Source organism: Equus caballus, chromosome 5, assembly GCF_041296265.1.
Source record: "Equus caballus isolate H_3958 breed thoroughbred chromosome 5, TB-T2T, whole genome shotgun sequence".
NCBI classification, from domain to species: domain Eukaryota; kingdom Metazoa; phylum Chordata; class Mammalia; order Perissodactyla; family Equidae; genus Equus; species Equus caballus.
This window is the reverse complement of record NC_091688.1, coordinates 6,266,931-6,279,964: the sequence shown is the minus strand read 5'-3', so window position 1 is coordinate 6,279,964 and position 13,034 is coordinate 6,266,931. Positions and strand designations below refer to the sequence as shown.

The 13,034-nt window shown below is 39.8% G+C and overlaps 2 protein-coding genes across 12 annotated transcripts in view; one reads left to right on the top strand and one right to left on the bottom strand.

The window, feature by feature from the left end:
* The window catches only part of SCYL3 (SCY1 like pseudokinase 3), a 40,026-nt gene extending 32,158 nt beyond the window's left edge, over positions 1–7,868 (top strand). For all 7 annotated transcript variants that reach the window (XM_023640524.2, XM_005609646.4, XM_023640526.2 and 4 more), the window contains 3 exons: positions 1,776–1,947; positions 6,000–6,694; positions 7,172–7,868. In XM_023640524.2, coding sequence (XP_023496292.1) covers positions 1,776–1,947; positions 6,000–6,694; positions 7,172–7,231 — 927 coding nt within the window. In that variant the 3' untranslated portion in view covers positions 7,232–7,868. The remainder of the gene's footprint in view (positions 1–1,775; positions 1,948–5,999; positions 6,695–7,171) is intronic.
* FIRRM (FIGNL1 interacting regulator of recombination and mitosis) overlaps positions 7,869–13,034 on the bottom strand; it is a 39,251-nt gene continuing 34,085 nt past the window's right edge. For all 5 annotated transcript variants that reach the window (XR_011438462.1, XR_011438461.1, XR_011438463.1 and 2 more), the window contains 5 exons: positions 12,852–12,965; positions 11,088–11,192; positions 10,354–10,434; positions 9,287–9,406; positions 7,869–8,210 (listed from right to left, as the gene is read on the bottom strand). Coding sequence is in view for 2 of the 5 variants with exons in the window: in XM_070266640.1 (XP_070122741.1) it covers positions 8,022–8,210; positions 9,287–9,406; positions 10,354–10,434; positions 11,088–11,192; positions 12,852–12,965 (609 nt within the window). In the remaining 3 variants the exon portion in view is untranslated. The remainder of the gene's footprint in view (positions 8,211–9,286; positions 9,407–10,353; positions 10,435–11,087; positions 11,193–12,851; positions 12,966–13,034) is intronic.

The following is a 13,034-nucleotide window of genomic DNA, read 5'->3' as shown; positions in this document are numbered from 1 at the left end:
ACTGAGTCAGTCTCCTTACTAGTAATTGGTCTGTTCAGATTTTCTGTTTCTTCACGATTCATTCTTGGTATGTTGTACGTTTCTAGGAATTTAACCATTTCTTCTATGTTGTCCAATTTATTAGTGTATAATTGTTCATAGTGGTCTCTTAGGACCCTTTGTATTTCTGTGGTATCAGTTGTAATGTCTTCTTTCATTTCTGATTTTATTTGAGTTCTCCCTCCTTTTTTATCGGTGGGTCTAGCTAAAGGCTTATCAATTTTGTTTCTTTTTCCAAAGAACCAATTCTTAGTTTGATTTTTTCCTATTGTCTTTTTGGTCTCTGTTTCATTTATTTCTGCTCCGATCTTTATTTCCTTCCTTCTAGTACCTTTGGGAGTTCATTGTTCTTTTTCTTGTTTCTTGAGGTGTAAAGTTAGTTTATTTGAGATTTTTCTTGTTTCTTGAGGTATAGGTAAGCATTTATCGCTATGAACTTCCCTTATAAAACCGCTTTTGCTACATCCCATAAGTTTTGGTATATTTCCATTTTCATTTGTCTCAAGGTATTTTTTGCTTTCTCCTTTATTTCTTTGACTCATTGGTTGTTCAGTAACATATTGTTTAATCTCCACATATTTGTGAATTTTCCAGTTTTCTTCTTGTAATTCATTCTAGTTTCATACCATTGTGGTTGGAAAAGATGCTTGATATGATTTCAGTTTTCTTAAATTTATTAAGACTTGTTCTTTGGCCTAACATATCATGTATCCTAGAGAATGTCTGATATAGGCTTGAGAAAAATGTGTATTCTATTGCTTTTGGATTGAATGTTCTGTATACATCTGTGAAGTCCATCTGGACTAATTTTCCTTATTGATTTCTGTCTGGATGATCTATCCATTGATGAAATGAGATAGTAAAGTCTGCTGCTATTATTGTAATGCTTTCTATTTTACCCTTTGGGTTTGTTAATATTTATTATTTAGGTGCTCCTATGTGGGGGGCATAAATATTTATAAATGCTATGTTCTCTTGTTGGATTGACCCTTTTATCATTATGTAATACTCTTCCATATTACGTCTTTGTTTTAAAGTCTATTTGTCTGATATAAGTATAGCTGCCTCAGCTTTCTTTTGGTTTCCATTTGTATGGAATATCTTCTTCCATCCCTTCACTTTCAGTCTGTGTGTCCTTACACCTGAAGTGAGTCTTCTGTCAGCAGCATAGAGATGACTCTTGGTTTTTTATCCATTCAGCCACTCTATGTCTTTTGATTGGAGTATTTAGATTCTCCAAGAATTGGAGAATCAGCTACAGCCATAACACCCTGAACACACTCATCTTGTCTGATCTCAGAAACTTAGCAGGGTCAGACCTGGTTAGTACTCAGAAGTGAGACAGCCTGGGAATACCAGGTGCTATAGGCTTAAAAGGGCTGAACTCTTGGGAGGATTTTGCGGCCTTGGGTCAGAGGTGGTAGCTGACAGGCATCATGGACAAATCTAAAACCTTTCATAAAAATTTGAGTAATTTTATGATATTTCCAATATATTTATCTATTTAATTTTGATTTTATTGTATTTTTTTAAAAAAGTATCAGTCTGTGATGGACTGGGAAGGAAAAATATTGGTCGTTGACCACAGATAGCTTGAGGGCTACTGACCTAGAACATGTATCTAAGATATGAAGTTCATCTGAACAGAGTCTGATTGCAGCCCAACTGCTTGTTTACAGGGGGAGAAAAAGACAGGCCATGTTGTTGTCTACACTTATTACCCGATTTGCTCCTAGGTATTACTGGGCCTGCGTGATACCAGTGATTCCATTGTGGCAATTACTCTTCACAGCCTAGCAGTGCTGGTCTCTCTGCTTGGACCAGAAGTGGTTGTGGGAGGAGAAAGAACCAAGATCTTCAAACGCACTGCCCCAAGTTTTACTAAAACTGTTGACCTTTCTCCAGAAGGTAAGAATGATCAAAACATCTAGCTTCTTATTTTAATTGTTGTTGTTTTAACTTATAATCTAATATTAACATTATACAAGTAATGCAGTGGGTTGTATTCAGTCAAATGATACAGAGAATTATAAGGAAAAAGTTAGTTTCCCTCTCCTAGCTCCTTCTAGGGGGGTATAAGATAACCAACTTTTAACAGTTTAGTGGGAATCTTTTCATCCTTTTTTTGTTTTTTTTTGAGGAAGATTAGCCCTGAGCTAACATCTGCCACCAATCCTCCTCTTTTTGCTGAGGAAGACTGGCCCTGAGCTAACAACCGTGCCCATCTTCCTCTACTTTATATGTGGGATGCCTGCCACAGCATGTCTTGACAAGCAGTGCGTAGGTCCGCACCCAGAATCCGAACTGGTGAACCCCGGGCTGCCAAAGCAGAACGTGCGAACTTAACTGCTGCACCACCAGGCCAGCTCCCTTTCATCCCTTTTTTAAGCTCACAAAAAAGACACGTAGATATGTTTACACACACACATATATATAGGATTTAAGAAAAAACAATGAGAAAATACTATGCATAATTCTATAACTTGATTTTTTCGCGTAGCAGCTTATCAGGGACTGGTCTCCAGGTCACTACATAGAAATCTAGCTCACTTTTTTTTTTTTTTGACACCTGCCTAATATTTCACTGAATATAACTCATTCAGTTATTTTCCTATTAATGGATACTGCATCCAGGACCTGGATTTTTAACCACTACAGTGCTGCAGTAGATAGCCTTATACATGTATCTTTATGTATTTTGACTTTTATTGCTATAGGATAAAGTCCCAGATGTCAATTTACTGGGTCAAATAATGTATTTTAAATTTTAATAGATATTGTCAGTTTCCGAAAAGTTTGTAGCACTTCTTAACAACACAATGTTTTTAAGTTCTTTTGATTTTGTTGGCCCATTAGGTGAAAAACTGTTGATTTTTAGGTACTTAAATCCTTATTTCTCATATGTTCCCATTGGATGTTATATGGGAGATAGCAATAATTTCTGGTCTTTATAAGCTATAAAAGTCAAGAGTAAGAATTTTGTATCAACAGGGTCATTATTTCTTTACTCCTTCGTGTAAACCCTGAATAGGTTGATGACCTTGTCATCAAACTCTGGATCTCTAATTCAGTTCTCATGGATAGTGAATAGATAGCATGGAAACAGTTATTAGTAGAAAGACCTATCAGGTAGACTTTTCTCTGATTTTCATGCCAAGAGAATTTTTAAAGCAACACTGGCTTCCTGAAGTTTTAAAGAGTTCAGCTTTTGGTGCTACTGAGATCAGTGTCACTGTGTCTCCCAGGAGCTCGAGGAGGGTAATGTAGGAGCTGCTGCCTCCGCTTCAGCCATGAAATGTACATACCAGATTGAGTGCGTTCTGTGTGTTACCAATTTTCCTTTCAGCAAATGAGAGTATTTATATTTCATACCAGAGGAATTTGCAGCGGGGGTGGGCGGGGGCGGCAGGAGTATGCATAGTTGTGAGATAAGGCTTAGGTGTCAGTCTTTGGGGGCAGCTTTGCATGGCGAATTAGCAAAAGTCCACACTCCTAACATCTGTTTTATTTATTGGATGGAGTTTAGAATTCTAATTCAACGTTTTATATACTGTCCACCTGAATTACTCTGTAATCCTAATAAGAAACCAAAAGGCACCAAAGCAGCAGTAGCAGATGAATTTTTGTTAAAATAGATTTTCCTGAAGGCTTTATGAAAAGACAGGTCAGAGGTCTCATCCCACTGACTTGCCAAGTTAAGGCTCTTCATCCGAGTTGCTTGCAAGCCCTGGCGGGAACCTCCCTTCCCAGGTTGTAATTAAGAGCGCTCCTTCTGCAGTATGTGGGGACTGCTGGGAGGGGCGTGTAGAAAGGAGGTACTCTTAGCCTTTTTTCCCCTTGTTTTCTTTTGCAGTTTACCTGCATGGTCAAACTTATGAATAACGGCTAATATTGAGGTTTATGACAAGTGTACCTAAGGGAAATAACAAGTCTGTGTGAAAGAGAGTTGTTGGGGAAGACAGTGTAGAGAAGGGGGCATTGAGTAAGAAAAATTAGGACTTCAGCAGAGAAGATAATAGCAGAAGTAAGCAGGAGGGTGGATGGCTTGTAGAGGTCAGGTCTTAGAAGGGCTAGGGCTGAGAGGGGGCAGCAGCCTAGCTGGGATGACTTACCCTGGGCTGTTCCCCTCACTCTGGCTTTTTTAAGGCAGAGGAAGTATTCAGCCAAAATTTTGCTAGAATCTTTTTGACCAATGCCCACTCTTGAGTATGAGCTTTCTGGTAAACTGTTAAAGACTACATTTGCTTGAAACAATTTTTTCCAGTTCAAAATTAAATGTCTGTAACATAAAATTTACCATTGAAGCATTTTTTTTTGAGAAAGATTAGCCCTGAGCTAACATCTGCCACCAATACTCCCCTTTTCACTGAGGAAGATTGGCCCTGAGCTAACAACTGTGCCCATCTTCCTCTATTTTATGTGAGACACCTGCCACAGCATGGCTTGACAAGTGGTGTGTAGGTCCACACCCGGCATCCAAACTGGGCTGAAGTGGAACGTGTGAACTTAAGCATTGCATCACCAGGCTGGCCCCACCGTTGAACCATTTTTAAGTGTCCAGTTTTAGGGTATTGAGTACATTCATATTGATGTTCTTGTACTCTTAGACTTTTATTCTTAAGAAGAAAGTGAGTAGAATCAATTGCAGTTTTAAATGTGTTTAAAGACTGTTAACTGTTATAACTAGGTATCCTGGCAGTTATGTATCTATCTAATCCAACTCCTCAACCTAATGCTGGAATCCGTTCCAATCCCCCTCCCACCATGTTGACGCTCAGCCTGTTAAATACCTCTGGGGCAGACAGTCCATTCCATAATAGGTAGGTTTCTTCAGATATATGAAGATGCTCTCTCTGCAATCTGTGTTAAATATTTCCAATTCCCATCTAATACATGATAGAGCAAGAAGCAATCTACTATCCCTTTCATTTTTTTGAATTTGTACTTATCTCCAGATTCTCCCATGCACGTCGTCTGCAGCCAGCAGTCAGATCTCGCCAATCTTGGAGAACTCCTCCTCTGGCATATTCGCCAAATGTTTCTTTCCTGGCAACATGCCCATCAACAGCAAGAAGCACATACAGCGAGATTATTACAATATTCTTTTATAGACAGGTGGAAATATTAAATATGTACAGTTTTTCCACTGCTTGGATGACTGTTTTCCTGAGTAATAAGTTTAAATTCTGAAAATTAAAGGCACTTTGGGAATATTGAGATTGATTTCTCTCACGTGGGCAGCTGGGGTCTCGTCGTCTTTCCCTGGACTGTAGGGTATATCCCTGCCTTTTCTTCTTTTCTTCACAACTGGTGAGAAGAGCATGTTGACATTACTTGAATTCTTTTTTGCACCAGATACTTTACTCTGGGACTGTTGATGGCTTAGTGCAGCACTTAGCAAATTTTATCAAAGTGACAGTTCTGGAAGATGTTGATAGGTGTTCCATGAAAAGTCTTGTGGCTAAATAAGTTTGGGGAAATGTTAGCAGCAGAAAGTCACCACATTGCACAGGACTTCAGGGCCTGGACTACACTGAAGGAAATCTGTTTAAAATGAGGATGTGTCGGGTTGGGCAAACTTACTTGGCACACAATACTGTTTCAGGGTATACATAATTAATATCTTGAGGGTAACACTGCCTGGTTTAGAACATTTCTATATTTGTCTATAGACAATTATGCTAATAAATAATTTGTTTGAATATTTAGTAAACGACTGGATGCTCCAGTTACTTGGCGCTTGGTGTGCTTCCATGAAATTACAATTTAAGTATCTGGATAATTTACATTACATTTTTGTTCAGTTATGTTCTGCTGGGATTTCTGTTTTGTAGTTTAGTGGACATAGATATTTCCAAGAAATTAGATCATACGTTTCTTTAGTGTTAACCTTCTCCTAAATATATTGCTTGCTCTTAACCAACATTTGATGAGAATAATTCTTGTGTATATCCCCACAGGTGATCAATTTTCTCAGCCTATTAAATTTCCCATGAATGGAATCTCAGATGTGAAAATTACCTCAGGAGACAGTGAACACTTCCCATCAAGTTCTAAAAAGTCTGAGGACTGGCCTGACTGGAGTGAGCCTGAGGAGCCTGAAGACCAAGCTGTCAGCGTACAGATCTGTCCTGCAGAGCCCCGGGATGCTGCTGAGTCCCCACTGGCTAACGTGACTGGGGGTGAGACTCACGACGACTCTGAGCTCAGCAGCTTAGAGATGGAAGTAAACCCAGGAGGTGGAATTACTGCTGCAAGATCTGCTACCTCGGGGGAGCAAAAGGCCACTCCTGCTTTGCTCCCACTCCCTGATGAGTCCAAGCCTTTGCAATCAGGCCTCCCCCACAAGACCAGTCTTGCACAAAGTGGGGATGACCCAGACCAAACCAAGCCAGCAAAAGTGTTGTCACAGGAAAGACGCCTTAAGCTTCCCTCAGAACTTGGTTTAGGAGAGGAGTTTACCATTCAAGTAAAAAGGAAGCCAGTAAAGGATCCTGAGTTGGATTGGTTTGCAGATATGATCCCAGAAATTAAGCCTTCAGCTGCTATACTTACTTTACCTGAACTGAGGACAGACATGATGGTTCCTAACAAGGACGATGTCTCACCAAGGATGCAGTTTTCCTCCAAATTTGCTGCAGCAGAAATTACTGAGGTGAGGATTAAATTGTGCTGCTGGTTTAAAGATTTCCCTCATAGGTACCAGGCGCACTGTCCCATTTATAAAAACAACACGCTGTTTTCCCACTGAGGGAAAAGGCTAATGTACACAGTTGGTTAAAATGATCAAGTGGAGCAGAAAATGAATAAAAAGTATAGCAATGCTTGGGGGTTCCTGGGCTACTTATTACAGTAATCTTTTTATTTGGAAAAGGGATTAAACCACGGATGTGGTGTCATCAGACTGATTTTATTGGATTATATAGTCCTTGGAAAGTTATTTTCCAATGCTGTGGTTTTGTAATACTAGAACCAAAGTAATCCTACTTTTTAGCTTCCTGTTCCTTTACTTAGAACGAGGAAATGTATTCTGGCATCAAAAGGTGAGTGCAGGCCCCTTCTGAATTCCTGATCTTTCAGTTTGGATGATTTGTTTCAGCGGTTGCCCTTGCTTTGCTTTATCTTGTTGCAGGGAGAGTCTGAAGGCTGGGGAGAAGCAGGGGAGCTGAACTGGGAAGATAATAACTGGTGACAACCGGTGTGAGTTAAACTTTAGGAAAAAGGATTCCTTAAAAAGAAAATCAAACTAATACCTCAGAAGCGGGCTCTGCAGACATGAAAACCTAAAAGCGTCCTGTTTCTTCCGCACCAGGAGCTCTTTTGTCCAGTCTGTGCCAGCTGAAGTGTGAGCCTTCACGTGCTGGCTGCAAGCCCCGGTGCAGCGGAGGCTCCAGGGCTGGCCTCTGGGAGGAATGGCCTGAGTGCGCTGGACTGAGGCCAGTTTCTCTGAAGAGCAAGGAGCTGTGGAAAGGCTGGATTTACTGCTTTTTTCTGGGACAACTCAGAAGTAAAGAAAATAAATACAAAAATTCAAGCTGATTAGCTTAATTTTGTGCCATTTCCTTAACAGAAGAGTAAGCTCTATTATGAAAAACAGCCTACTGAAAAAGTTTTAGCTATAAAGTATATAAATGATTTTAAATTGATAAATTTTCCCTAGGCAGCTTATTTATTTGTTTACAGTTGTTACTGTCTGAGTGAGCAGCCCTGTGGGCACCTGGGCAGTTAATGACTGTTCCACATGTATTACGTTGTACCAAAGTTCTTAATGAGAAATATCCTCCACAATCCTGTTCTCTAAATGTCCAATAAAGACTATTTTCACTAGATTCAACTTTACAAAAGTTGTTTTATGTGTTTGTTAGAAAATGTACAGACATAATTACATCACGATTTTCATTTACAAGACATATTGTAGGATGACAAACATCATACCCAGTTCTATTGAGTGATCACAGGGCCCAGTCCATTCCAGTTTCGCCCTAGAGTACATGACGTTTCAGAGTGTCAATCCTCCCCTGGAGGGCCTCCATTTTCATGAGAAGCCAGTCTGGAGCAGGAGACTTCTGGAGCAGCAACTCCAGTGCCTCCAGGGCCCCGGCTGCTGCCTGCAGCGCTGACCTGTACTCTTCCTCCAGGGGGAGCTCGCGACGGGCTCTTTTTGCATAAGGCTGGCAAGTGAGAAAAACATGGAATAAGTAATGCCATGACACCACCCCCAAAATGACAGAAATAACAAACTTCCTTTTGGACTAGAGAAAAGCTTATTAAAGTTTTATGTGCAAATTTTGTTCTAGTCATTGGTTCCCAAGGGCAGGAGGGCACCCTCCACCCCTACAATCATCTGGAAAAATAAGTGATGGTATTTTTGGTTTGTCACAGTGATTCAAGGTGCTGCTACCATTATTGTCCAAGGAAACCAAGAGAAATGCTGTCTCGTCCAGTAATTTCCAGAGAGTATTCTTTAGACATATAACCTGTCCTTAAAAAAAGCCCCAAGTATGAATTTTCTAAATGCTTTCAGTTTTCTTTTTAATGCTAAGTTTATAACAAGCTCCATGGTCTTTCAGGTGCTTCTGGAGCAAGTTTAAAAAACTGTCAGGCTTAACATCATTGCACTAGGAGTGGGGAGGAAAGGTTGGGGCCAAGACATCTTTTATGTCTTCCTAGGGAAAAGTCATAATAAATTCTTGAGGGCTTGTTTACACTACTGATGTATTTAACTTTATATATTGCAGGCATAAAAGTTACGTATTTTGAAAACAAGTTATTAACAGATACTTGCTTAAACTTGTTGTCTTTTTTTTTCCTTTTGGTGAGGAAGATTGGCCTTGAGCGAACATCTGTTGCCAGTCTTCCTTTGTTTCTTTGTATGTGGGATGCTGCCACAGCACGGCTTCACGAGTGGTGTGTAGGTCCACACCCAGGATCTGGACCTGTGGACCCGTGAACCCCAGGCCGCCTAAACAGTGTGTGCTAACCCAACCACTACGCCACCGTGCCAGCCCCCTAAAACTTTATTTTTTTGTAGTCCCACCTCTGTTCTGTGTTGATAACCTTTCAGGAAGAAGAAATGTGATTTTTAAAAGAGCAACTACCATAAAGCAGGAGAATTATACATGGCTAGCTCTATTTGGTATTTTGATATTCGGTCAGGCCAAGAACCATACTCACTTCTGTTTTCATCAGTAATATGGGCAGAATTTCTCTTATTAAAGCTTGACCCATATTGAAAAGCAGTCCATACCTGTGAAGATGACCACTTTGCTGCTTCTGCAGTGACCTTAGCAAAGGGTTCCCAGAAAACACCTCTTTCCTGTTTCACACGTTCTACTCTGGCAGCTGCAGTTTCATCTACAAACCCAGTCTGCAGGAGAGCAGGAAAAGCCAAGGAAACATCAACATGTTAGCATTCTCCACTAGCAGTCAGAAAATGAAATCAAGGCCAAAGTGTGTGTGTGTTAGTACATGTTGAGTGTTCAACTATTCTGGCTTAGCCTGTGAACTAGGCAAATTTTGGAAGTAAGTTGGATTCATCTGTAAATGTATCCTCTTAGTGTAATTCAGGTAAACTTTCCATGTTCTTCCCTACAGAAAAGCTGTAGTGTCTTTCCAGGAAAAAATGATAGTCTGCTAAACTTTACCATAGTTGGCAAAAGCAACGTGTATACACACGTACTTAAATCCAACTGATGTGTGATATATATATATATGATAAAATATACACAGCTAAATTAAATAGTGGGCATATTATAAAAAACAAATTAAGCGTAAGTAACTGTCTCCTGGTGTTCTAAATTTGCAGTTTAACTGTTCTTTTAGTGCTTCAATTAACCCTTAACTTATGTATGCACAAACGTAATGGATGCACAAACGTCGTAACGTATGCACAAACGTGAAAAGAAGCCGTATGATTCAACAAGTTGGTTCCAACTGTAAAAAGCAGCTTTAAAAATGTCACAGTTTGGAAAAGTAGGTCTCGGTCTCCATCAGTGCAGAAAAGCTGTGCCTAAATTATATCTAAGTTACGGTAGTAACAGGAGCCCTGTAGGTCTCCTGTCCTGTGTGTGTGCCCAGTTACAATTAGTGACAGATTAGGGATCCTCATCAGTCATCTCACTGTCTGACCTATCAGTGCTGCGGTGTCCCAAACTACAGGCAGAGTGACAACAATGCGTCACTGCTGTGCTGAGCACTGAAAAATTTAAGCTAAGAAGATATTCCCCTTGGTTATAATAAAATAATTTCAAAAAGTAACATGATAAAGGACAAAATAAGTGACACTACTATTTTGATTCTATATAAATAAAGTACCTTCTCCAGAAAGGATACAACTTTGTTCTTAGTTTCTTCAGAGCTGAGACATTGTGGAACTATCTCTTCATGATTTGTTCCCTATTAAAAGATTGATAAACAAGACCAATTTTAAGATTTCAACAACTTGCAAAGACAAATACAGGAGTTTTAAGAACTACCTTAGTCAAAAGTGCATTTTAACTCAAAATAGTGCCAGACGATACTCAAGACAAGCTCATAGTTCTTTCAGGGTGCCTTAGGATAATGCAGTATGAACTCCTCACAGGTAGAGTTGTAAGCTTTAATTACTTCTGCCCAGTCATCCTGACGTCTCTGGGCCCCTTAGGACCAAGGGCATGACTGCACAGCGACAGGCAGGAAAAGGAGCAAGCCACGTCAGGGTTGTCTTCTCCACAGAACCGGACTAACAGGCCTGTGGTCGTCAACCTCACCACTGGGATAGTTTGAGATGAAACGTATTATCATTCAACTCAAAAACACCATCTGGAAGACAGTGCCTAAGTCACTAGATCTGGTTTGAATGTTTGTTCTGGTTGTTATAACCTACACTTCATTTCTCTATGCCTCATTTTTAGAGCCTGTAAAATAGATGATTAGTAATACCTCCTCTAACAGAAAATTTTATAACTAAGATACAAAAGGAGCTCAGTAAATGTTTTTGGAATGTTCTGGAATATCCGAAATGTTAAAATATTTTGGAGGTCACTGTCATAGATAGGTCTTATAATTACCTCAGCAAACTGAGTAAATGCCTCCAAGGTGTGTTGTTCTAGCAGCCAATTCCTGTCAGTCAGCAGTAAGGCAAAAATAGAAGACAGGTTGGGCAGAATTTTGTCCTAAAAAGAGAAACTTTATTAAATAGAGGCAAACCTCAGGAGAGTACATTCGCTATTCCTAATGTTGTCAAATTTCCATAATTCTGTCCCAGTGAACCCGTATTAAAACATATGTTAAGTCATGTCACTCTTGCTCAGATCCTTCCAATAGCTTCCCATTTCCCTCAGAGTAAAACCCAAAGTCTTTACGCTGGCCTGCAAAGCCCCACTACTCCGCGTTAGCTCTCCTGGCTTCCCTCAATACACCAGGCCTGTTCTCATCTCACAGGCTCTGACTTACTATTTCCCCTGCTCGGAAGGCGCTTTCCCTGGATACCTCCGTGGCCTCCTCCCTTAGCTTCAGGTTTTTACTCACATGTCACCTTGGTGAGGACCCATTTAAAACTGTACCCCCACATACACACACTCCCTTCCCCCTCCTGCTTTCTTCCTCTCCATAGCACTCACTTCATTCAATATACTACATATATCACCACTTTATTAGCCTGCTGCCTCTCAACAGGCTGCAGGGGGGTATTTATTACTTCGGTTCACTATTGAGTCCCCAGTGATTAAAACAGCACCAGACACACAGCAAGAACTCAATTTTTTCTTGAATAATAAATGAATCAGTCTCATCTCATGGCTTGAAATCCCTCTTATATGCTGATGAATCCCCAAAATTTCTTCAGGCCTTAACTTCACTCCTGGGAATATATATCTTCCTGGGAATATGTAAGGTAATTTCTGCTAATAAAAGATTTGTTTCACAACTTCTGGGCCCGCCAGGGTCTGCAGCTATGCACGAATGAAACAGAATTTTGGAATACATTTATTTTACGCTAAAAAGAAGATAGCTCAAATGCAAGTATCTTTGGATACTTCTGTCCAGAGAGTTGAAGAGAAGCTGTCAATGTCCACACCTATCTCATGAGACATAACCTCACATGATGAAAACAAATGGTATGGTATCATTACCTGTGAACAAGTAAGAGAGCCCTTTAGAAACTAACCAATTACATTTTTAGTTTCAAAGATTTTTATCAACATGTACGGAGTTTAATCAACATGTCCATCATGTTTTTGCTCTAATTACATAAAAATTCTCCTGAGTGAGCTCTTTTTATAGTCTCTCCCATGGAGATGAAAAAAAAGCTGTCTAGAATTGTGTTTTGACCACAGTAATAAGGAATAAAACTCAATTAGGGGATGATCTTCTCGTGTGAAGTATGTTGTAAAATTCAGTGGAAATGTATTGCCAGGCACGTACAGTACAATTTTGTAAATACACAGCTATTTGTCAACTATATATACTTTGTTTTTTAAGACTATATTTGAAAATGCTGCAAACAAGGTCCCTTTCATGGATATAAAACCAAGAGACTAAGTTTGATAAACTACCCCGTTTCCCCATTATACACTGTCCCCCAGAAGTCATAAATACGTTTTCCGTCCTCAGGAACGTTGTGTGCTAGAGTCCAACTGGGATGAGAATCTCAGACTACAGCCAACTCTAGAAATATTTTTCTAAAAGAAAAAACTCAAAATGACTTCAGTTTTGACAAAGTCATCCTCTTGCCACAGAATTCCAGCAATTAAAAGCCTAAAAATCCCTTAGTCAGCAGTAACTCTTACAGAGATTTTGTTAACCCGAAAACAACAGAATTAAGAGAGTATTACCTGGATAGCTTGAGGTATAAAAAGTTTTCCTAGAGAAGATACAAAATCGAGCACTGCCAAACGAACGTGGTCAGGGGGCTCTAGTCTAAGTAGAGAGGTCTGCAAAGTTACTACCTACAGAGGCAAAGACCGAAGAACGGTTACATACGAAAACAAGCATTTTGTAGACATGACAGATTTTCA